Below are 25,692 nucleotides of genomic sequence, written 5' to 3' on the forward strand. Positions count from 1 at the left end.
GGGAGAGATGCATCCGGAGGGGCCTTGGGGGAAGAGGGTTCAAAGTAAGCCCCTGGAGTGGACACTCAGGGCTCCATCCATCTTCCTAACCCTGTGACCTAGCTCAGGGCCTGCACACAGGGGCTGCTGAGAGTGCATGTCAAGGTTGCATTCAAGATGTCCCGCCCATGAGGCAGAAGGTAAGTGACAAGTGATATTAAACTCCATTTGGGCCCGTGTTTGCCTACAGGCCACTTTCATTTATTTCAAACACATGGAATAGGTACCAGCACTAGGAGGACCATGAACCTGGTGGCCGTGTAGGGCCACACTCACGTGGACAGCAGACCTGGAGCCCAGCAGCATACAGGGGTCTGAGGTCAAGGCCAGCATTCTAGTCAGAAGCCAGGTTCCTGCTGGTACTGGGTACTCAGTACTCAGTACTTGGTTGTTGGCAGATACTTAGTAGCTGTTTCACAAATGAGGGAATGGGCGCCAGGACCCGTGGAGAAGGGGGAGCTGAGGCTGGGAGCAGCCCTCTGCTGCCCGGAAGTGCTCAGTAAGTTCTCCTTAATCTTTTCCTGGCAAGCGCTGTGGTGTGCCCAGGAGAGGCCTGGTTGGTGTGGGGGAGGGATGCTAGTCATTCGGGTATCCTGCCCTTCTGCCTTCCTGGCTCCCCGGTTGCTGGGGTGGTGGCACCAACCTGCGGAGGCGTCAGTGGGTAAACAAGCAGAGAACACAGCAAGGGGAACCTGTTGCCAGGCAGCCTCTGGGCTTAGTGAGCTAAACAGAAGCATGTGACGCACCCTGGAGGCAGCCACTAGGAGCTGGGGGCCTGACTGGGACACACACTCAGATCCCTCCTCCTGCACCCTCTTCTCAGAGGGGGCTGGTAAGACCCCTTCCCGGCCCACTCTCTGGGATCTTTGCTTTGGCTTGGCTGTTTCTCTGCATGCAGGTGAACCGGAGCCAGGAGCCTGGGAGTTGGTCTTGCTGAAGCTGAGCTGAGCCAGTGGGTTCGGGCATGTTCAGGGGCAACCTGAGTGCCCATGTGTTCAGACAAAGGGGTTGTTTAGTTCTGAAGGACCCATTTGATTTTTAAGAAATGCAGTGTGTTCCCACGTTGGGGTAGAGGGGGGAGAGGGGTTGACTTAGAGCAGGGGTCCTCAAACTACGGCCCGCGGAGAGGGGTTGACTTGGAGAGTGGGGATGCTCTTGTCCCTGGGCTGTTTTGGGACCATCTCTTACCCCTTTTCTTCTTAGGCTCAGTTAGAGTCCCCTAGGGTCCCGAGGACATTTTTGGTTTATCTTCTCTTGGGAAGGGGTGGGGAGGGGGTAATTTGGAGAACTCTGGGCTAACCCAAATCAAACAGATGTCTCTCTTGCAGGACTTCTAAGAACCTTCAGTATGCCCTGACTCTAAGAGGGAGGGGGGGCATAAAACCCTTATTTTCCCTAGATTTTTGTTTTACTTTGCATCTGTCTGAACTATCTCATGAGACTCGTGCTTTCAGGAACCTGATGCAGGAAATTCATTCACTCATTCGACAAATATTTATTGAGTACTTGCTATGTGTCAGTGAACATTCTAGATGGTTGCGATACATTCAGTGGCCAATTCAGACCAAGAGCCCTACCTCAGAGGAACTTGCATCCTTGCAGAAGTGATGAACTGATCTTTATGGAGCACCTACTGGGTGTCAGGCTTGCGAGTTATCATATGTTATCCTGTATAATCCTCGCAACAGCCTGGTCGGGTAGATTTTACACGCTCTGCAGGGATGGGGACCGTCCTGCCTGCGGCCGTATAAGGCCCTCGAAATCATTTGGTCTGGCCCTGCCAAGGCATTAGGGGTAGAGTTAATTACTAGTAAATGCTTGACCCAATATAACAGGCTCATTTTTAAGTTGATAATTTTGTATGGCCCATGAATGATGTTATAAATATCCAAATGGCCCTTGGCAGTAAAAAGGTCGTTCCCCACCCCTGCTCTAAAGGGTAAAGTGACTTGCTCACTTTGGCTGAAGAGCTGATGACCTAAGGGACACCCGGGAGAGACATCAGGGAGGGTGGTGGGGAGGTTGCAGGCCTTGAGCCCCTGAATGAAGGTGGATGGAGAAACTTCTCCGAGGCTCTGAATCAGTGGTTCTCAACCTTCTGGCCCTTTAAATACAGTTCCTCATGTTGTGACCCAACCATAAAATAATTTTCGTTGCTACTTCATAACTGTAATGTTGCTACTGTTATGAATCGTAATGTAAATATCTGATATGCAGGATGGTCTTAGGCGACCCCTGTGAAAGGGTCGTTCGACCGCCAAAGGGGTCGCGACCCACAGGTTGAGAACCGCTGCTCTGAATCATGCAGAGAAGGAATTGCTTCTTCAGAGCAACTGGTTTGCTTTATGTTCCTGGCACTGATGATCTCCTGGCTGGCCCTGTTTCTCTTTCACTGGGGTGACTAAGCACCCGAGAGTAGATTTGTGGCCCATCTTGACACTTCTGCAGAAAGGGGCCCCATGGTACCTATTTCTGTGTGATCTTACCCCCGGCTTTTTATTCTCTTGTGTTGTTTGTATTATCCTAAGCCCTCATGAGTACTTTGTGGTGGAGCTGAGTGTAACTACATTTAAAAATGAGTGGTAGGATGACTTGTGTAAGGTCCCCCGCTGGTCGGTGGGGAGGCAGGCTCCACGCTCTGTCCACCACGCTCCGTGCTTTTTGGATTAGGATCCACTAGGAGCCAGGTCTGTTTGCTTTTGCAGCCACCATTTTGTGGGTCCCACAGGGAGCCAGGCTGGCTGCATTGGAGGTCTCGAGTGGCTTGAATGTCACACACATGGCTCGAGGAAGGCTTTTTGGTGGGGGCTGCTCAGCCCCTCCTCACTCCTTGTGACGCATCGGGTTCCCGGTGGGGCAGAGAGATGAGCACCCCGTGCTCTTCTCAGCTACTTCCCGTTCGTTATCCTCATGGCAGCTCCGGGGGGAGGAGAGGAGCAGGAGGCATTGATGAGGACACCGAGGCCTGGAGAGGCTAAGTGATTCTCCTGCTGGATGAGGCCTGAGCCTGCACCCCAACAGAAAACCACATGGCCCCCAGGAGAGCGCCCCGAACCCTCTGTGCGGAAGATGGCTGCATGGAAACCAGGAGCAGCTTATGATTTGGACCACAGGGCTTGAGTCTTGGCCACAACTGTGTGCGTGTGGGTGAGTCACCTTTCTGAGCCTCAGTAGCCTCATCTTTAAAATGGGCCCCCTAATTCCTGCCTAGCAGCCTCACTGGCTTGTTGTGAGAAAATGAAGGAGAAGAGGAGCATGGAAGTGTTTGTCTGGTGTCAGGCACTGTGCCTGTGCGTTGTGCTCTGTGTTGTGCTGCTGCTCCTGAGGGTGGTGGTGATGATGATGATGATGATGGTGATGGTGATGATGGTGAACATGTTAGGAACATTGACTTCTGTACATGTGGTAAACTTTCCATGCATGATCCTAATGTACAAACAAGCAGTTGAGTAAGGAAGGACAAGTGTAGCCCCCTTTTACAGTGGGAAAGATGAAGTAATTTGCTTAAAAAAAGATGAATTTGCTCAAGGTCACAGACTGATTAAGTGGTGGAGCCAAATATGAACTCAGGCAGCTGACCCTCCAGTTGTATTTGTCTCCACTATCATAGGACAGGGCCGGAGCCTGGACCTTTTTGGGTGGTGGCATCTATGCATATCAGTGTGGTGGGGGCAGGAAGGACCATCTGGGGGCAGGGAGTGGTCCCTTGAGGGGTAGTAGAACCTAGGGCTCGTTTGGATAACAGCTTTCAGTGGCTGAGCTCATCTCCGAGCCTTCTGGCCACAACTGTGTGCGTGTGGGTAAGTCACCTTTCTGAGCCTCAGTAGCCTCATCTTTAAAATGGGCCCCCTAATTCCTGCCTAGCAGCCTCACTGGCTTGTTGTGAGAAAATGAAGGAGAAGAAGAACGTGGAGCTATAATAATACGCCTCATGGGGTTCAATGAAGTAGGAGATGCTTGTACGTTACTATAAAAACGTCTGTGATACATAAATGACATGTTGCAAACTTGCAGAATAGATGTGACTTAGTTGGAACAGCCACCTCTGCTTTGTGGAGTCATCCCTTTGCCGAGATGGCGGGATCACTCCCAGGATGCAGCATTGGGTCATCGGGCTGGGGAGCAGCATCTGTGCTCCGGCCCCTCTGAGCAAGCCTCGGAGCCCTGCTGAGCCTGGGCGGGCTCATCTATGCGGGGGATGCCGCCTGTCCCCTCACCTGTGTGAGCCATGTCTGTGCTCTGTTGGATGCGGAAAGCACCTTGCAGACAGCTGCCCTGGCCTGCCAGCTGCAGAGTGCCTGCAGGGGGATGGACAATCCAGTGTGTCGCTATCCATACAGCTCTGGGCAGAGACTCGACTCTGGCCACATTGGGGCTGTCAGGAAGCAGAAAGCCATAGGACCATGGTTGACACCTGGAAGTTTTGCACTTTTAAAAGTACTTTGTAAACTGTAGAGCACTTTGGAAATATAAGTTAGTTCCTGCATTGACATGGAACAAATCAAAATGCTCAACGCGGGATGGATCTGCCAGGCCAGGGTGGAGAAGTGCATCTGTATGCATGTGCGAATAGGATTCATTTCTGATTTTAAAAAGTTTATGCTTATTTATGTGACACTTGGGAAATAGAGAAAAGCCATAGTTGAAAATAAAAATAATCTCCAATCCTACTACCTCGCTATAGCATTTCATATTTTAGTGTATATGCGTCCAGCGTCTTTTACTCTGTGTGCCTGCAAAGGGATTATAACTTTACATTCTGGAAACTGTTCAACACTTCCTTCTTTTCTCCATTCAACCACTTTATTGAGAATCCATTTTGCAAAGTCCTAGCATAGTACACACCCTGGGATGTTGCTGGGGTTGGGGGCTGTCAGCGGGGGGGCCGTGACTGGTAGGAAGTCCTGGGCCTGCCTTGGAGAAGTCGGGGAGAAATCTTAACAGTGAGGTCCCTGGGATGAGGGAGGGGGGCTTCTGGGCTCTGAGGTAGGGGGGAGCCTTTTCTTTTCATTGTTTAGATCTTTTTTCTTACCACGTGCAAGTAATAATAATACTTGAAAATTTTGTAAAAAGCAGCTAATTAAGAATCTAGGTACAATCCCATTGGAGACAGGAAACAGGCACAGGAGAAACAGGTTAAGTGAGAACAAGATCCTTAGTCAGTGTCTGCGAGGGGGAGGGGCAGGGCCAGCAAGCAGATCCCTCCTTCTGAAGGGGGGTTAGGCTGGATGAGCTTTGGATCTGAGTAAGTGACAGCTCTTTCATTTCCTGCTTTGTTCTCTCCCAGGCACAAATTGACCACAGTCGTCATTCATGCAAATGGTAGCGGGCAGCTGCAGAGGGAGGGTTAGGGCGGCCCCTCTCAGTGGGGCTTGTGGAAAGGCCGGGGTGCGTGGGGTAAGGCTGCCAGCTCTGTCTTAGGAATGTGGAGGTGGCAGGGGTCAGGCGGGCACGTGGCCTTTATGAGAGCAACTGAGAAGGACTCTGAGTGGAAAGGAACCATCCTTCCTGGTTCACACTCTTCCACCTGACCCCACTGGGCAGATGCACCCGCCAAGGCTGCCCTGGCTCAGACCTCTCCCTTCACCTGCCTGGAGTCCCACACCCCCGAACCGAACCCAACCCAACCCGGCTCCTTTCTCTGAGCCTGAGAGGAGTTTGTTGTGTTGAGTGGACTGAGGAAGCTTCAGGAAGGGGCCCTACTCCCTGTGTTGACTATTCAGCAAACTCATTTGCCCAAGTCTAGAAAGTACGATATGCTGTCCCAGATGAAGGGGGAAAAATGTGATGGACATTTGCCAGGGTGCCAACAGTACGTCGCCTTTTCTAAGGCATCTCGCCCTGAGACGTAGGAACAATTAGCCCCCCACCCACTATGGTATTAAATGCCGTCAGCTTTTCATTCCTAATATGTTATCTGAGGAACGTTGATTTGCTTTTAAAAATCAGCATCTGAGCACGCCCTGCCACACCACACATCGTTGAGAGATGAATGCAGTTCTTGATAATTGGTAGCCCGGGTTGCATACTCAGCAGTAGACCTGGGTGGTGGTGATGTGTGCAGCTGGTGACAGAGGAGGGACCATAAATTTTGCTGAAAGAATTTGTTTTGGTACCCTGTTCTATTTGCTTTGCATCACATATTGTTTCAAAAAGGAATATTTTCGTTAAAGGAAAAGCAACTGTGTATTTGAGATAAGAAGTAGAATACAGTGGAATAAATAGTTGGGTTTTGGTATGCAGGCATCAGAGTGGCACAAATCTGAAATCACCCTGTTTCTGCACTGTTCCAACATTTATACGAAAATGAGAAAACACAAAGTGGGGGCAGGTCCCGAGATCCCGGTGAGATTGTGGTTTACAATGGAGTCCTTTTGTTTTACAGGGCTGAGTCTTGAGCAATTTTAGGACGTTTTAGCCAGTGTGATCCAAAGACAATAAATATTGCTTTGTGGGTAGGTCTCCATCCTGTGTCTTATTTGGTGACAATTAAGTGGTAGGCACATGCCAGAACCCATTTGAGTCAGTTACCTCCGCTGGTGGCATGAATTACCCTGGTTTTTGGTGGTGATGGTGGAGGGCGTTGGCATGGAAAGTGGGGTGCTCTTTGTTGCTTGCTGCTGTGGGAATGTCTCTCCCAACCTCTTTTTTGGGGTGACCCCCTTTTTTTCTTAGGACATTTGGAGTTCCCTGGGTCCTGAGCGTCTGTGCACACCTGCCCTGATTAAGCTTATGTTTGGAGGTGTTGTTACTGAGCGTGGTGCATTCTGTAGACAGTGAGCGCTCTGTGAATGCAGCCACCACAGCCGGGGTGCCCGAGGTGGGTCAGCAGCTGAGGAGGCGGAGGTTTTCAAACAGCTTGGAGCTTCAGGAAGTGCTGTGGGTGAGCTGGGTCTCAGTGCTGGAAGCCCCTGCTCTTCTTCCTGACCCTCTCTGGTGTGGACCTGAGCGTGAGCTACCAACAGGTGGATGGAACAGAAAAGAAGCCAGGGATTTGGACAGTTCACCTCTGGATTCGCTGACTTTATTTTGAGGGGGCACTTGCCAGAGTTGGGGAGAAAAATACCCAGATAGAAACAAAGATCCTCAAAAGAGCAGGTTGGCCACTGAAGATTCTTTTTTTAAAGGAAAGGGCAGAAGATTTTACTCCTCTGTGGTAGGAGGGTGGGCTGGCCACAGCCCTGAACAGTATCAGGAGTTCTGTATGTGGGCCATTTCTAGTTCAGTCCTTGTGGGAGCCCCAGGGTTTGGGCAGCAGGGGTGGGAACGAAGCCAACATAGGTATGTGCTAAGGATAAGTGCATTGGGAACCGGTTGAAAGATTTGGGCCACTGTGTAGATTAACATGCATTGCACCGCTCCACCCCCACAAGCATGCAACGCCGTGAAAAAAAGCTGACAAAGATGCTTTCATGCTCTGCTAGCGCACTGAGCCTTTCCCTGCAATCTCCAGTGTTGTTGGTTTAAAACGTTTTTATTGTTACTTTTATGGGTCTTGTTTTGCTTTTGAAGGGAAACTCTGGGCATATAGTATTTCCTTTTCTGCCTAAAGGCCGCAAGCGATTCCTTCTGGCAAACTACTTAAGAGCCATGGGCTCAACGCCCTGCTCTGCTACTTACCAGCTGTGTGACCTTGGCCAGGTTCCTTAATCTCTCTGGGCCTCAGTTTCCTACTCTGTAAAATGAGAGTAAAAGAACCTTCTTCCTGAGATTGTTGTAGGGGTTAACTGTGTTAATCTGTGTGGAGGGCTTAGAGGAAGGCTGGGCACGTGGTTAAGTTCTGTGTGCGTGTTGGTTATGTGAGTTGATTGAGATGCAGCGGGGTGGTGACAAGGGCACTGGTCTGGTGAGTCCTTGGGCCAGGCACTTTCGCTCTCTGGGGATCTGGTTCACACCTGCCAAGTGAAGAAATTTGACTTGAATAGTGCTTTCTGGGGACTCTGTAGTGAGGGGTAGGCTAGGGGGTGACTTCAAGACAGAGTGATAGAGTCTTCTAGACCTTAGTCTTTGCTTCAGCCAGAGCTGCTTGTGTTCATTTCACTTACGGGTTTTTGGTAGAGGGAAGAAAGGATTCTTTGGTGAGTGAGTGAGTGTGTGTGTTGTGTGTGTGTGTGTGTGTGTGTGTGTGTGTGTGAAATAAGCAAAGAAAGAAGTATGGAAGTGGCTGAACCCAAGGACCCTGGGGAAGAGTGGATGAGCCGAGGGGCAGTTGGTGGGATGGGCCTGGCAGGTGTAATGGGGTCTGGGAGGGGGCTTTGAAGGCCTGAGATCACATGGGACTAAATATAGTGGGAAGAGCAGTGGGGAAGTGCTCTTGTCAATTTCACCTGCGTGTCATGGACTGATTTACTTACTGGGGAGGTACAAATGGCTGAGTGTTATAAGGCGACCAAAGTTTGGAGGAGAGATTCAGAGTAAGAAAAACCGAGTGAAAGTGATTATGCAAAGCATAGAAATTCAATTTTTTTGTAGCTTCATAGTTTTTTAAAAAAAATATTTTTATTGATTTCAGAGAGAAAGAGAGAGAGAGAGAGAGAGAGAGAGAAACATCAATGATGAGAGAGAATCATTGATCAGCTACCTCCTGCACACCCCCTACTGGGAATCGAGCCCACAACTCAGGCATGTGCCCTTGACTTCTCACGAACCCAACACCCTCCAGTCCACAGGCTGATGCTCTATCCGCTGAGCCACACTGGTTAGGGAGAGCTTCATAGTTCTTGCTGGAGGTCGCCCCAACTTGAACAACACAGTTGTTGCCATTGTTAGATTTTAAACCGGAGGGGCCTGCCAATCGGTAACACTCCTGCTTCCACCTCCTCCCTCCCTCCTTTCTTTCTTTCTCTTCCATTCTAATGATCAGGAGTTTCCCTGATACACATGCCCATTCATCCCTTTGCATCATCACTTAGTGATCAGGAGCTGCCTTGCCCAGTGGAAAACCCATTCACAGGCTGAATCTGTGGCTTTCTGAATCAGTTTTTCCTGGCACTTTGAACTTCACTCTTACTGAAGTGGGATTTAATATTTCCTTCCATTTTCTCAACTGTAGGCTCATTAGATTCACATCCTTTTTATTTTCCCCCCAGAGGGAGGGCCTGATGATTGGTTAAAACAGAATTTTGATTATTTGTGCCCGCCCAGACCATCTCCTGGGTTCAAAAAAAAATTTCAAAACCCAGCTCTCGCTCACCTCACCCAGCAGGCCCCTCACCTGCCCCAGCTCATGTTCACATCCCCTTCACACCTGTGTTAGCGCCGCCGTCACCTCTGAGGTTCCACATCTTGATCCCCTACTATACTATCTTCTTATTGAAGACAGGAACTACACTTACATTTCTTTTCTATTTTTCTACCATGACCAACCTTTTCTTTCTCTCACTTTGTCTCTTAAGATCAAAGCCTTGGAGTGAATTTTCTTGCATGAGTCACAAACAGATGATGCTGAAGGGAATTAAGTGCTGGGGACCGTGCATCCATCCTGTTCTGACACACTGCCTGCTGCCTTATTTGCTGGCGAGGGAGTGTGAACATTTGGTCATAGCATGAATGCGGATTGCTAGGTTTCACGCATGAGGTTCGCTGTTATTTCATTCATTCTGAGTGGCATCTACACCAGGGTTACCGGCAGTGTTTCCAGGTCTGCCAGACCTGGCAAAGGCAGGGATCCCACCTTATTCAGCTGTGTTTCTTGAGTCCTGCTTAGAGGGCCCGACACACAGTGGGTAATCAGGAGGAGCTGAGTTGGCCATTGAAGGGAAGTCCAGGTATACTAAATTTCTTCTAAGCTTGTTGTCTAATTCTCTGGAGGGGCCTTCTGATTTCTTTCCGCAGTGCCATCTGCCAGGGCCTGAGAGTGTATTTGAAGGAGTGAGGTGTTGGGTCTTTTGCGTGGCCTGTGGGGTGTGTATGTACCTGGATGGTAAAGCTCAGGAATCTAGTAGGTCCACAAGTCTAGGTTAAATGTGGTGGGGTGGTGCCGACTCAGAGGCCTTTGGGACCGTGGGAGGTGGCCTGGTAAAAGATAAGTGGATAGTGGATGTTTGTTTATATTCAGCCGTGGAGCTTAAAAAGAGATGTCAGTTTGGGAAACTGGAGGTTGCGTGCTCTGCCTAAAGGAGGCAACTGCCGGTCAGCTCCGCTGACGTGTAGAAGTGGAGTCCTAGAAAAATCCCGATTTTTGTATGTGATGTCTCTACATTTTTAAATGTTGGCAACCAATTCAACCTCCGAATCATGCCTGCTGGCCTCTGAGAGGGAGGTGAGGCTGGCGAACGAGGCCACCAGGGGACACACACATGCCGTAGGGTCAGATTAGGTGGGTGTTTGTCACCATCCAGATGGTCAGATACCGGGACTGCGTGGAAATGAACATGACATGCAGAGCAGGCAGAACAGATGCCAAAAGTTGGCATCCAGGGGGCATGATGGTGAAGGCCAAGGTCTTTGCCCACCGGAAAGCCTTCTGTTCCTTGTCTCCTTCCCTCCCCCAGGCCTTCACGGCTCCCCATAGCACAAGTTTAAATTTTCCAGTCTGGCATTCAAGACCTTCCATGTCGTTTTCACTGGATATACTATAAATGGTGCCTCCACTTGAATGTGTGGCCTCAACTTACCACTCCACTGTCACCTCCCCCGAGTCCCTCAGACTTCCCAGGCTGCAGCGGCCTCAGGCTGCCTGGGGCTCCTGAGATACACCCAAGGTCTCCTCCTCCTTGGTTTTACTCATGCTGTTCACCTTCCTGGAATGCTCTTCCCCAGAGTGTATGGGAATCCTGCTCTCCACTCATCCTTCCGAAGGCTCTGCTCAAAAGGCGCGTTCTCCCTGGAGTTGCCTGCCCTCGGACTCTGTAAATGTGGAATACATACCATCTTTCTCTTCACCTCAATAGCACTTTCCCGTTACCTCCAACGCAGTTCTGGGGTCACAGTTGTTTCGAGGTTTGTCTTCCATGGTAGATGATAAGGTCCTTGTGGAAGGGTTCAAGTCTCACTCATCACTCTGTCCCCTCAGTGTTGGCTCAGGGTAATCGTCAACAAGGGTTTTATCGAGTTTGGCACTTCCTGTTGGGGTTTGGAGAACTGACCCCCGAGAGGAAGCTGCTCGGGATCTACAGGGAGCACAGGCAAGGGGGTAGACGGCTAGCACAGAGCAGGTACAGGAGCAGGCCAGGCTAGATCTAACTCCTCTTCAGTGTAGGCAGTACCCAGTGCTGTCCTGCATGTCTTCTTCCATGTGGTGGGGAGCCCCACATAGGCCGGATTTGAATACTGGGATTTTAGGTCTGTCTTTGACACTTGAAAGAAGCTGTAGGCAGGGACAGAACAAAACAGACCCGAGTCCATCCTTTTCCCAGCCAGCTGTCCTTTCTCCTGCCCACCAGGAGAGCCATTCTAGAGCTTGAGGTGGCAAGAGCCTAGGGGTTGTGAGCAGTGGAGACCCACCTCCCAGGAGAGCGAGCAGAAGCAGTGTGTTGTGTTGTAGGGAGAACTCTGGTTCTGGCGTGTGGAGAATTGGATTCTAGGGCTAGACCTGCTGGGTGACTTTGAGCAAAAAATAACTCTTCGTCTCTGAGTTTATTTCCTCACTTGGTTTAAGCAGTTGATAGGGTCCTTTGGGGCACTGATATCCCATGACTCTGTTTTGTTAGGTCAGGTGGTCATTGTTGCAGGTTCATGAACCCCTGCATCATTCCCTGTTCCCCATCAAACAAAGTACACACTGACCCAATGCAGAACTTACATTGGGATGATTTAGACGAAAGACTTTTTAAAAAGAGCCCTTTTTGCCCTGACCAGTGTGGCTTAGTTGGATGAATATTGTCTCGTGCACCAAAAGGTCACCGATTCAATACTGGGTCAGGGCCACATGTTTGGGTTGTGGGTTTGATCCTTAATAAGGGGTGTGCAGGAGGCAGCAGATCGATGTTTCTCTCTCATATCAATGTTTTTCTCTCTTTCCCCCCACCCCCTCTCTTTTCCTCTCTCGCTAAAAATCAATAAAAACATATCCTTGGGTGAGGATTTAAAAAACATTAAAGATGAGCAGTAATATTTTCATCTTGAAGTTTTGTTCTGCCCTTCTTCCTCCCACGTGGGGACTTAAAATTGCTTTCCGCACCCTCTCATTCCGTGGATGCATGCTGACCTGAGGAGTGCCTCCCAGTCAGATGGGAGGAAATTTTTCTCTTAATTAGAAAAGGACATGGAATCTTGAATGCATGTTCTTTGGAGCCAGTGATAGAGATGCGAGTTTAAGAAGTTCTGGACATTCAAATGTAAAACAAATTAATTTGTAGGAATGTTTGATTTTTATCTGAACAGATGTTTTGCTTTTTATGGAGCTGGTTGAGAATAAGCGATGGGAATAGGGTTCTATTAGGATTCTATTTTTGCTTTGGGTCTGTTAGTTGGGATTAGCCTTAGCTGTATAACACACACACACACACACACACAGGGGAAAAAGCCTCAGATTAAGAATAATTTAATGGAGGTTTAAGGTATGTAAAGTTTTATTTTTCACTTTAGAGGTAGCAGGGCAGGGCTCTTAGAGCCCCAGGTGTCATCTGGGACATTGGCTTCCACCCTCTAGGTCACCTTACAGCCTAGGGTGTTCCTGGAACTCCAGCTCTCATGTCTGGGCCGTATGCTGACAGAAGGAAGAAAGGCAAGGCCCCAAACGAGGCACGTTTCTGCTGAATCAGCTCTCTTTAAGCTCTTTGCTGCAAGTTTCAGGGAACACTTCTGTTTATGTCTCAGGGACCTTAACTTAGTCACAAGCACGTACCTAGCTGCAAGGGAGGCTGGGAAATGTAGCCTGAGTGCTGGTGCAATATATAAAATTAAAACCAAGGGTTTGTACTAAGGAGAAAGAGGAGACTGGATGTTATAGATATGGGCAGCAAGCAGTGTTTTCAAGGACTTTAGTAGACTGCAGACATTTGTAAACTGACCTCCTTCCTACTCCTCTGCTCGCCTCTAACCAAAGAACCACCTAATTGTTCTGCACGGTGACCACCATCTGTTAGAGTCTTGGTGCACAGAGTCCTAACCTGATGCTTCTTTTTATAAATGGTGAAATGAGGATGCAGATGATGTAAAAGTGGGGGTGTGGAAGCTAAACTAACACAGAGGCACAAGGTAAATTGTGTTGAGTTGTACCCTGGTGTCAGAAGACCGGGTCCTCCTCTGGGACTTGGCCAAGGCTCTTATCTCTCTGAGCTTTCCACACCAGTGAGATGGGGAGCAACACCACTTTCCCGGACTGCTGACTTGAGCCTGCAGAAGCCCCTAGTGGACTGTAAAGCATGATGCCGATGATTAATACCCTGCTTGGCTGCAGCGCTTCCAGCAGGCACGTGGGAGGCTCCCATCATGTGGAAGGTGCCATGGGGTCAAGAAAGGCAGGGGCAAGTCCAGCCTAAGTCTGGCTCAACATGCTGATGGGGCGGGCCGGTCTCTGGCTGCGCTCCTTACTGCTGTGTATACAGATTTGGCCTGGAGGGAATGCAGGGTTGGAAACAGGCATCTGATCTTCCCTGTTGGTGTCCTGGTGCCTCTCATAGTGTGCTTCCCTGCCATGGGACGGTGGTTCCAGGGGTAAAGATGTACAGTTTTGTACAGTGTGGCTCCTAGATGCCAGTGCTGCAGCTCAAGGGGACATTTCACGGGCACATTTCAAAGGTGTTATACTTATGCCCAATCCTGCCCTGGCTGACATTAGAACCTAACCCCGGGTTAGAGGCAGTGTCCCTGTGACTGTATCATAGGGTTATCACGAGGATGAGCATTCAGCCAGGTGCCCGGTGCTCTGTCAGGGCTCGGTAAGTGACCCGCTGCTGCAGCTGCGTCCCGCTGGCCAGATCAAGCCAGGCGCAGAGCGTGGCTCAGTTCCTGGCGGCTCTTCCTGCCTCCTGCCTGATGTTCCTCCTGGCCTGGTTCCTTTTTCGGTGATATTCTCATCCCTCAGCTCTGGACTTTCATGTGCCATCAGTTTCAAAACATTATGAAATAAAATACAGAGGGGAAGGGAGAAAAGAGAAGCCAAGAAGCCCTGGTTAACTGACCGCCCAGCCTCTCTGGGAGACTCCTTGGGGGGGCTTCAAGTGCTGCTTAAGTTTCTCTGTAGTTTGACCCCAGATGTGATTTTGTTTCTGATCCTCTTTTGTCTTCTTGGGCCTCTAATTAATTAACCAATTAATGGATTCATTCAGCACATAACGATTTATTCAAGACCTACTCTGTGCCAAACACTGTTATGTGTTAAGGGTATTCACATAACCAAAACAGATCAAGTTCCCTCTCTTATGGAGCTTAGCTTAAATTTGGTGAAAAGACAGGTAGACTTGAGGGATGTGAAAGAAGTGAAATAGGATAAGGGGATACAGTGTGATGGTGCACAGGGAAAGCCTGCATAGGGATGGCAGGTGCAGGTGCTCTGAGACAGGACAGACTGGCTTGTCTGTGGAGCAGGAAGGCGGCAGCTGGGTAGGGAGTGGAATGAACTGGCGGCAAAGAGGCTTTTGGACTTTGGAGCTTGAGAGGCTTATTAGACATCTCTGCGGAGAGACTGAGCAGACGGTTGAAACAGGAGCCTGGAGTTCAGAGAAGACATTGAAGCTGGAAGGATAAATTTGAGAGGCGTCAGCTACATGCAGCCGTGGGACTGGATGCGATCACCATCATGTTGGTTAGATGGGTGGTACTGGCCAGGTGGTGCACATTCCTGTTTTGGCAGCCGTTTAAGGGATACAAGTGCCTGTCTGCCTTGTTGGCCTTGGATTGCATCTTGGCAGAGTGACCAAAGACTAGTTACTGGTGTGGCAATCCCTCAGAATGAAGAGAAAGTAGCGGTGGAGAAGAAGGTAGTCACTGGTGACTCTGTGGGTGAGATCTGGCCTTGATTGCTGTGTGGTGGGCAGGACTGCTGATGGTGGCCCTGGTCCACAGATGCAGCCCATTTGACCTGTACTGGCCAGCTGACTATTCAATAAATGCTTCGCTTACTAAAAGGCTTCTCCCCAAGGCAACTTGGGCATGTGAGCAGCAGGGACTGGGGAGGACTTTTTCAACTCCAAGGTGCTGACACTGTGAACAGTCACGGAGGGCAGCCCTTTGTGCTTGGTCAGAAAGCAACCTATCGACTTGGCCCAGTTCTCCCTTTTGCTCTCCTTCAGCCCATCCTGCCCCAGTGCTGGATGTCAGCGTGGACCTTGCCGCGGGCCATCCCCTCCATGACACGTGCTCTGCTGGGAAGAGTTTGGCTGTGCAGGCAAAGACTTGAGCTAGCAAAAGACAAACGGCCATTCATTTGGAGCTTCCCATAAACCAAGCGTTCTTTTTCTTTTCTTCTTTCTTTCTTAAACGAAACCTTTAAGAAAGGAAGATTCTCAGGCCTTGCTTAGAATTTAGGTCCCAATTTTATGTCATAGGATTGTTTTTCTTGGGTTTCAATGAAAGGCTTAAATAACATAGTGGATATGAAAACATGATACAGATATTAGTAGCTGTTTCTACTGTTGCTTTAAAAGACACCCCTATTCTCCAAATATTGATTCATCTTGCTTTTATTTACATAACAAATTGTTAGAATAGTGCCTGGTGTGTATGTGTGTGTGTGTGTGTATGTGTGTGTGTGTGTGCATGTGTGTGCTGTAGAAATGCTTTGCACATATTAGCTTATTGAATCCTCATAGCAGCCTTCGGAAGAGTGAAGTGTTATTTTGTCCATTTTATAGTTGAGGAACTAGGCACAGATGTTAAACAAGGTCACCCAACTAGCAAGTGCTAGGGCTAGGATTTAAACTGGGAAATGTGGCTCCAGGGTCTAGGCTCTTAAAGCCTATTGGTTTCCCCACAGATTTTCAGTAAAGGGTAATAACAATGGCCACCCTAGCTGGTTTTGGTCAGTGGATAGAGCATTGGCCTGTGGACCTATGGGTCCCGGGTTCGATTCCGGTCAAGGGCACGCGTGCCTTGGTTGCAGGCTCCACCCCAGCCCGGGCCATGGTCAGGACGCGTGCAGGAGTCAACTAACCGTTGTGTTTCTCTCATATCGATATTTCTCTGTCTTTCCTTCTCTCTTCCACTCTCTAAAAATCAATGGAAAAATATCCTCGGGTGAGGATTTAAAAAAAACAATAAAGGCACCACTATCTATGTCTATCATCAAAGCAGAGGCTCTGAGCAGGAGGCTGTGTGTGTGCATGTGCGTGTGTGTGTGCATGCATGTGTGCATGATCAATTATTTATTTATTTGCACTTGCAAAAACATATTTATTACATGTATTCTTAAACACTTCTCTACATGTGTTACAGAATGTCCATCACAGTGGACCACCTCTTTTGTCAGGAACCTCAACAATAGCCACAGAGAATGTGAAACTCCAGTGCACCAAGCAGATTTTCTGTGAGCCAACAGGACAGCTGTTAGATTAAAAAATAATAATAAGAGTAGTAACAATGGCCATACCAATAGTTGTTGCTCTTTACAGGCTGTGTACCATGTTGTGTATTTCAGATGCATGAGTGAGAATCTCCTACCCTGCATGGTATTCAAAGCCCATTTTTCAGAGGAAGAAGAAATGAAGCAGTTTGGTAACTGCTCCAAGTCTGAGGCTAAGGAATGGAGGCAGGAGTCAAACCCTGGTCTGTCTGGCTTCCCAGTCCTGCAGTTTCCTCAGCTCAGTGACCGTGCTGCAAGGCCATAACTCTCTCCTGCCCTGGTGGCTCCTGGTACCTTGTTACCTCCTTCCAGACTCACTTTGTGGTCCATGGCACCGGATGGGCCACAGGATGGGACGGTGACCCATGTTTCTCCAGGCCTGACTCTGAGAGGAGGCCAGCCGTTGGGAGCTGGCTGTGAAAGCTGGTAATCCAGCCATGCCCCTCCACATCCCGTACTCCATTTAATTAAGCCTGGGCTTTCCTAAAGCATTTCCTAATTCACAGATCTCCTTTTCCTGTGTGGAGAGATCAGGCCCGTGTGTACACACGGCGGAGCGCAAGCGTCTGGTTTCTGGTCAGCATCAGGACCGGCGGCCTCCAGTGAAGTGCCTGGGCCTGGTGAGCCCGCGGGAAGGGTGGGGACCATCTGTGCTGTCCTGTAAAGGAAATTGTGGTTTCTTTCTTTCCTTTTTTTCCCCCTTTTCTTTTTTAGTTTATGGGAAAGGGAGACTTGTGTCTCAATCGAGTCTTTGTGGCTTTGTATTACAGAGTCACAGAACATGTTCTATGTAAATGACTGTGCCCCGATTAGAGCCTCAATGGGCGCCATTGTGTCATATTGCTATTATTGGCGATTGCAGGATACTAAATGATATTCTCATCAGGCTGAAAAAGTTCAGTGTTAGCAGTGAAGCGCAGGGTTAATTATACCGCTCTGAATTAGAGCATAGAATCAAGTTGTAGGGAGGGCAGGGCTCTTGCTTTCTCCCCCTCTGTCTCTCCAGGGTTTGGCAGGGGGTTTGATCAGAGTATTGTTTAACCCATGTTCTAAATTTGTACGTACTGGCATTTTGCTCTGCATGAGTTACTATCCCTTTTGGTGTTGGGAAACACAGGACTGATTTATAGGACTGCTGGAGAGGGGGAGAAATGCTCTATTTAATAGTGCATTCTTCTTAGTCAATAGCTGGGGAAAAAATAGCATGAAGATTGAAGTCTTAGGGGAGTGCCGGACTCTAGAGAGGCCTCTTTAATTTAGCTCTTGTCTCTCCTGCCTTTGAATGTATCGGCGCTCTGATCCTGACTCACCTCTTTGAAGAAATGACACACTGACCTACATCTCGCTGAGGCAGATAGAAGAGTCTATCTGTGTTCTGCCCCTTCTTGGCATTCCTGACACAGCCTCCAAGGGGATCTGTCTGAGGGCCGAGGCAGGCCCTCTCGGGTTTCGGGCCATTGACTTCCCTGCCTCCTTTTAACGGCAGGGCTCTTTTTGAGTCATTCCTGATTGTAAACTTCCTGCATTCCTTTCGCTCATTTCTTTTCTCTGTAAATTTCTTGTCACTGGTATTGGTCTAAAGCCACATTACCTCCTCTTTACTGTTACATGGGCTGTGAGCAGAATTATTATTAAGAAAAAAAATCTCTGAAAAGTGGTTTTTAGCGGTGGCCTCATCATTTATCATATATCCATATCATCACTTATTTAACCACCACTTTTGGATGTTTTTGTCGAGTCTTGTCTTTTTTTTTCTTTTGCAAGTCACATCATATTGGCAATTCGCCTCGGACACAGCCTTGGAAATGAGTTTACTGAGAGCGTGCACTTAAAAGCAGAGAAAGGACTTACACTCAGACCTGTCTGCCTTCCAGTCCAGTGTTCCTTCTGGTTCCCCTACCTTTCAGCTGCCAGAACCCAGAGCTTCCCAGAGAACCAGGCACCACTCTCCCTGGCGAATGGCTTCTCACCGGGTGGGCCAGGCTGAGCAGGCCTGGAAATCTTTTTCTCGTCGTCTCTTCTGTTTAAAATTTGACAGTGTGAACTGTTCTCTGGAACAGCACCCATGAGCCGGCTCTCCTCACAGTGCCATCTCCTCTGCCTTCGAGAGCACTGCATGTGCAAATGTCACACGTTGAAGAATATCACATGGTTATAAAATGGCATTTGAGGGAGTAAAATATAGTTTGGAGACCACACTGCATGTAGTAATTTAAAAATATATATTTTATTGATTTTTTTACAGAGAGGAAGGGAGAGGGATAGAGAGTCAGAAACATCGATGAGAGAGAAACATCGATCAGCTGCCTCCTGAACACCCCCTACTGGGAATGTGCCCGCAACCAAGGTACATGCCCTTGACTGGAATCGAACCCGGGACCCTTCAGTCCACAGGCTGAAGCTCTATCCACTGAGCCAAACTGGTTAGGGCCTGAATGTAGTAATTTAATCTGCCCACCTCAGACCTCTTGGCAAGTGCCTCATGGTTCCTGTTTGGAAACATCAGTTATCAGTTGGGGTGAGTGTAGTCAGGTATTTTCTATATTTATACTATAGACCAGCTGTGGGCAAACTACGGCCCGCGGGCCGGATCCGGCCCGTTTGAAATGAATAAAACTAAAAAAAAAAAAGACCGTACCCTTTTATGTAATGATGTTTACTTTGAATTTATATTAGTTCACACAAACACTCCATCCATGCTTTTGTTCCGGCCCTCCGGTCCAGTTTAAGAACCCATTGTGGCCCTCGAGTCAAAAAGTTTGCCCACCCCTGCTATAGACGGTCTGAAGCAGAGCCCTGATGGACGCAGCACTGTGGGTTTTTTTTTTTTTAATACTCATCAGAAGATATGTTTTTATTGATTTTAGAGAGAGGGGAGGAGAGAGAGAAAGAGAGAGAGAGAGAGAGAGAGAGAGAGAGAGAGAGATCCTGACCAGGGATCGAACCCACAACCTTTTGGTGTCCAGGACAACACCCCAACCGGCTGAGCCACCTGGCAGGGCTGGACACAGCAGTCTTTTTTCAAACTGTGCATGCTCTCAGAACCAGGAGGGAATCGGAGAGGGAAAGGGCTGTTCGGTCAAACAAGCTGGGGAAAAGCTCCCTTCTGAGGAGTTTCCCGAGGCCCTTCACACTCCAGAAGGCTTAGACATAGCTGGGGTCGGGAAGTCTGTGTGGCCTGTGGAAGCCAGTGTGTCCCTAAGGGCCTATTGATAGCCTATGGAATAAGCAGCCTGTGCAATGATGCTGAGCTAAGGATGAAAGCCTGGATTCCTAGCTTTCAAGCCTTATGTGATGCTCCCCCCGTACCTGCTGTCCCCCTTTCATTTCCTGTTCTTTTTGGCCTCTGTGAGTCCACATTAGCATTGTCTCTGCCTGGAGTGCCCTACTCCTTATCTCTATGTGGCTAAATTCCAGCACTTTTGCAAGGCTCAGTTCAGATCCTTTATCCTTACACGTAAGTCTGGACAATTGGCCTCTTGGCCTCCTGTACCCTTACAGCTGCTGTCTGAACATTCTGTTTGGCACGGTGTCCCAGCCGGTAAGACAGTCATCTGTGTACGTGCCTTATGCTTAACTCATCTCCAGATAGGCCTTCCTGTCACTGCAGTACATGCGGGCTGCCCTTTTGTCGAGCACGTAGTACTGGTAAGTGCCCAGTAAATGCTTGTTGAAGGAATGTGCATCGCCTCAGTTAATACTTCAGTGGAGGGAGGGCCTGACCACAGCCTCGATGGTGGAGATGTCCCACAGCAATTTCTGTGCTGGCCTGAAAAACAGCGCATTGCATGAGACAAAGTATCTGCCTTTCCCCCCCATTCAGCATCCGGACAGCTTTGCTTCTGAGTTGTCTGATCAGTTACATGAAGGTTTCATCTATAAAATAGCCTTCACTCTTTTGAGCACTTACTATGTGCCACCTGCTTTATGTACATGATCTCTAGTCCTCACATCTACCCAGTGAGTTAGGTTTTGCTGTTCAGACAATGTAAAAAACTGTGGCCCGGTGAGGTTAAAAAGCCGGCCCAAGTGAGGTCATATAGTACCGTGTAAATGGCAGTGTTGGCGAATAAACTCAGCTCTGATGCCAAAGGCACTACACCACAGAACTGCATTGCCTTTCGCCAGATGCAACAAATACCGTGGTGTGGTGGTGTGGTGGTGTGGTGGTGTGGTGGTGTGTGTGTCTTACTGACTTGTCGAATTGATCCTGGAAACCTCTCTCCCTTTCCTGCCCTCTTTCTCTTTCTGAATAACACCTTTTAACACCATTTATTTTTCTCTCCTGGGCATGGTATCTGTGGATTTAAATGTGGCTAATGTACCCAGCTATACAAGTTCTCTTAATTCTTATTTTCCGCTCACCCCTCTTGTTGTCGAAACTTTATTGAGGCCGAAGGGCTCCCGGTGTCAGGTTTGACATGAACGGTTAACACGTTTTCCCCGGTCTGCCGTTTTCCCTTTCTCAGTATCACCGATACATCCTGTCCCTGAGCCTTCCCACGTTCCGAGTCTCAGATTTCTTTTCTTTGGAGACAAGCTGCAGGTAGGTATTGCTTCTTACGAAAGTTTCCAGAGAGCACAGGCTTTGCTAAACAGCACAGCACCAGGCACTCTATCTCGAAAGCCCCCAAGAGGCTGTGTGTGCACATGCGTGCACACCTAGTGAGATTTAAACATTTATGGGAAATAAAAGACATTCTTCCCTCAGAGCCAATATGTGGATAGTCCCTTTATATACACAACGTTGACAGTGATCCCATATGTTTATTTTTCTCAGCCTCCACAAATTAATTAATTAAAATTTACTTTTCAAGTGCAGTTGACATGCAATCATACAATACAGTGATTAGCCACACAATTATTTCCCATCTACCGGAGAAATGTTTCCAAAATGCAGATCTGATCATGTCATTCCACTGCTGGAAATCCTTCCTTGGTCTCCCAGAGGCCTCAGGGGGTTGGCCGTTGGCCGTTCACCTTTCCAGCCTCTTATGTCCTTCACCTTTGTTTGCTCCAACCACGGCGGACTCCTGTGCTTGCATGTGTGTGGTTTTCTCTCTTCTGGGTGGCTGCACCCTCTGTGCGGGGCACTCTTCACCCGCACCTGGCTAATTCCTGTGGGTCGCTTCTGGAAATCTATGCCCAGTCAAATCCATCACAGATCCCTTCTGCTGTTGCATCGTTCAGCTCAGGGTTCTGTTTTGTTTCTCTGTGTCTGCCTCAACTACACCATTCACATCTTGTCTTCATCTCTGCCTCCCAGCTCAGTGCCTGGCACACAGGAGGAGCTCAGGGACTGTGGCATGAAGGATTAGTCACGTGTTTAATTCCTGTGAAAACGCAGGGAGGTAGAAATCCGAGCATTTCTTGTTCCTTGGACATTCCTAGGTTTGCAGAATTCCGATAATACATGCTGCCATTTAGCAGATGCCTACTATGTGCATTCCGTGTGCTGTCTATAATTCATTGTTATTCTCCTAGGACTCCCGTGTTACATGCTAGTGTTGTTACTGACTCCATTGCCAGAAGGAAGACACTAGGGCTGTATTTCTTTGTTTCTCAGGTGAGAAGTCTTTGCTCCAGAATAAACGAGGGTTTCTGAGCACCTCAAGGTACTTTCTGGATTTCAAGCTGAAAGGCATCACTACTGAGACTCATGGAAATACTGTGATAACATTTCAAACAGAATTTTAGGTACTTGGGCCCTGATTGATTGCCAGACACCTGAGCGTGGGGAGTGGAGGGGGGAGAGAGAGAATGGTGTTTGTTTCTCAAGTACTTTACATTTATGTGAACTCCACGTTGGACTTGTTTATTGAATCAATAAAGATACTGTCTCTTTGAATAATTCAGAATCTACTATTTGTTGGACTGAGTTCACCTTTGGGAGGGACACAGGGCTGCAGGATGGTGCATTGCGGAGCAGGGAGTTACGCAAAAGGGGTGTCTTTAGTGTCTCCTTGGTCATATGAATTTTATTTGCCCAGTAGGACATGACTGAGGCTCTGAATAGTCAAAGAAAACATCTCTCTTATGTTTCCCTCATGAATAGGACACTCTGTGTCCTGAATTGTTGCTCCACTGGGGTCAGCACGTGGTGTATTTTTCTAATGTTCGGACCAATAGGCCTTTTCATTTTGGGGCAATCCAGGTAAAGGTCTTCTGGTGCTTCTGTGTGGCATGGAAAGCGTCTCTCTCTCTTTCTTCTGTTCTTGAGTTTGGAAAAGTGCGTTTTGAGTTGCATGAATAATCTTAGCATATTTACTAGAAATTAATGTCCCGCCAATGATCGCACATTTCTTCTTGTCCTCCTTTCTCCCAAATGAAAAAGGGCTGAGGACTGGAACCAGGGGGAATGCAGAGGCAGAGGACAGCAGTTCAGAGTGTTGGAGACATTTATAAGAATAAGTCAGTGGCCCTGGTTCTGACTCTCTGTGTCTATTGGAAGTGTGTGTGTGTGTGTGTGTGTGTGTGTGTGTGTGTGTGTGGGGAAGTTGTGGAGGACAGGAGGAGGATAGAGAGGAAGCTTGATTGACTGATTGATTAGGAGGAGGCTGCACGGAGTGGAACTCGGCTTTCTGATACATGGGACCCAAGACACATCACAGAGAACGACGTTTTCCAGGCCCCGAATCAGGCTCAAGGCCTCCTAAAAGATTTCCCCATTATTTGTGACTCTGTTACTATGAAAAGTCTTATAAAACCGTAGGATTGCAGCAGGTAGATTGCCTTCTGAAAAAGAATAACCCGCACAGAGAGGGCATTGGCCTGTGAGGTCTTCTGGAACCTGTACTGGTGCAGACAAGCGTCTTTGATCAGCTCCTGTGCGGGTGGAACCTCCTCTTCCAGCCTGATACTCATAAGCAGGGTCCCAGTTAGGCTGAGGTCTTCTTCTTTTCCAGAAGAACAGGATCCCTCCCCTCAGACCAGAAAGACCTAGGCAGAGCCCCAGGGAGACCAGCGCTCTTGGCTAGAGGACTGTGGGGGCCGAAAGTTCAGGAAAAGCAGCGTTTTCTTGTCTTTCGCAGCAGTGTTCAGTTGGCTAGGACAGTGCCACCTGTATGACGCTGTGGGGGTCAAAGCAAAATAGGGAAGGAAACGGTTGAATAACTTTTGTTTTTTTTTTCGTTCTGGAGCCCCGCCTCCCTTCAGGGGGATATTTCACAATGGGCAAGGTCCAGTGGAAGGACTGGGGCTGGTGGGGGTGGGAGCTCTGAAGGGATTCCACTTAGTTGACGAAGGATGGTGTCCCTGAGTCCGCTCTGCCAGCACCAAGCTTAATCTTTGAAACCATCCTGTGGGTGGAGGAAGTGGATGCTTAGGGAGGGCCGGTACCCCGAATCTGACAGCTAGTAAGCGGCTTTCAACCCACGCTGGTGGGCAGGTGGGAGAAACCTTTAACCTATTCATAAAGGCCATAGGGCAGCCCCTCCCCCCTCCCCCCTCCCCCTGAAGCTTAATCCTTCACCGTTGCTTTGATGTTCTGGGAAGTTCCAGGACCAGGAGGTGTTTGCTCAGAGGGCTCCCCGTGCTGGGCTCATTTCCTCCCCAGGGGGGACTGGCGGTGTGGGAAAGGCGGAATCTGATGTGCTGGGCCAAGGGAGGCCTTGGCCTTCTCTGGGATGGGGAGGTCCACACTGTGCTTTTCACTTGTGTTTATTTTTAGGGGTGTACGCTTCTCGCTTGGGTGATGCTGAACTGGTTCCTTGCCCAGCTGGACGGAGGGTTGACTTCCTCAGTAGGACCCCCTTGGGGGGTGGGAGGTGTGATCTCTAGTGAAGGTCGCTGTATGGTTGGGCAGGTTCACAGATGCTCTGAGGTCAGTCCTGTTGGCTGGTGGGGGCCTAAGAGGAATTGGATCACCCAGGGACCAGGCTGGGACTGGGATGGTGGCACATGATTTGCAGCAGGACTCTAAGGGATCCTCAGAATTGATTGGCTTGCTAGTGACCTTGGACACAGGAATCACTCATTTGCATAATGCTTTCACATGCATCAGCTGGATTTTGGTTTTTATTTTTATTTTTTTATTTTTATTTTTTTGGATTTTGGTTTTTAGAAGATACTGCTCAGGTAAATAGATCAGGCCAGGTAGCTCTCTTAACCTCCTTCCTACATGAGAAGATAGATTGTGTAAGAGTGTGCCATAGTTGGACCGCAGCTGCTCTCCCTAACCTGGTATTCCTCCCACTACCCTGTCAAAACCAGGATGAGGACACGGGCCAAGTCAGGCCTTCAATAACCAAAGCTGCAGGGGAGGGAAGGGCCAGCTAGACTCAAGCAGTGACTAAAGACAGAGTAGAAGCCTTGGTGGCTGGGGTTGGTCTTGTCCACTGATGTGACCCTAGCCACTGACAGCGCCTGGCCCTAGTGGGTTCTCAGTAAGCAGTTGCTGAGAACATGAAAGAATTTCTTAGGTATGGGAGCTGATCACACTCATTTGGTCAACACCTTCCAGAATTTTCCTCTTCCCTTTGTGTCCCCCTCTTCTTCCCTCCCTGGGAACACTTCTTCCCTCGAGAGTAGGGTGATCTCTGAGCAGCGCCTTTGAGATACACATCCAGCTTTTCCTTTCCCCATAAGTTACGGGACTTGGGATTGTCCTTTGGGAGAAAGCGAGAATTTTTAGGTTCCATACATTCATCTGAGGTCTGGATTTTGTAGGTTGCTTTGGATGCAGATAGGCCTCATGATCTGGAAGCATGTCCCTGTAACCCTTTATTTTGATAGCTGGGGAGAGTGGGTCCCAGAGAGCTTCCGGAGATGCCCGGGGCCTTGGTGAGCAGTGAGCTGCCCGGGGCCTTGGTGAGCAGTGAGCTGCCCGGGGCCTTGGTGAGCAGTGGCCTGGCGGGGCTGGAACCTGAACCTGCACTTTGGTGAGCAGTGGCTGAGCGGGGCTTGAATCTGCAACTGCAGTGCTTTCTCTGCACTATTCACTCAGCCCCACATCCCAGTGGGTGACTGTGGACATCTTTTGAGATTGAAGTTTCCCTGGTTTCTGTCATGTGGAGCTGAGCAGGAGAACTTCTCTTTAGTGCCGAATGATGGTGGGAATGTTTCTGTCCTAGTCAAAACTTGGGACTCTTTGCTCAAGACCCTTACAGCTCTCAGGTAGGACCTCCAGGGATTTTTCTTTGGAGTTTGGTTTTCTCCTCTTCCCTCTGTCTCCCTTGACTGTACCCACCTTGTGATTTTAACCATTTCCT

General features: G+C 48.9%; 1 protein-coding gene across 1 annotated transcript in view; it reads left to right on the top strand.

The window, feature by feature from the left end:
• The first annotated feature begins 459 nt into the window (after nucleotides 1–459).
• The window catches only part of PTPRJ (protein tyrosine phosphatase, receptor type, J), a 114,383-nt gene continuing 89,150 nt past the window's right edge, over nucleotides 460–25,692 (top strand). Inside the window, exons 1-2 of the mRNA XM_014543292.1 lie at nucleotides 460–538; nucleotides 771–871. Coding sequence (XP_014398778.1) covers nucleotides 460–538; nucleotides 771–871 — 180 coding nt within the window. The remainder of the gene's footprint in view (nucleotides 539–770; nucleotides 872–25,692) is intronic.

This window comes from Myotis brandtii, unplaced genomic scaffold (genome assembly GCF_000412655.1).
Source record: "Myotis brandtii unplaced genomic scaffold, ASM41265v1 scaffold324, whole genome shotgun sequence".
In the NCBI taxonomy this organism is placed as follows: Eukaryota; Metazoa; Chordata; class Mammalia; order Chiroptera; family Vespertilionidae; genus Myotis; species Myotis brandtii.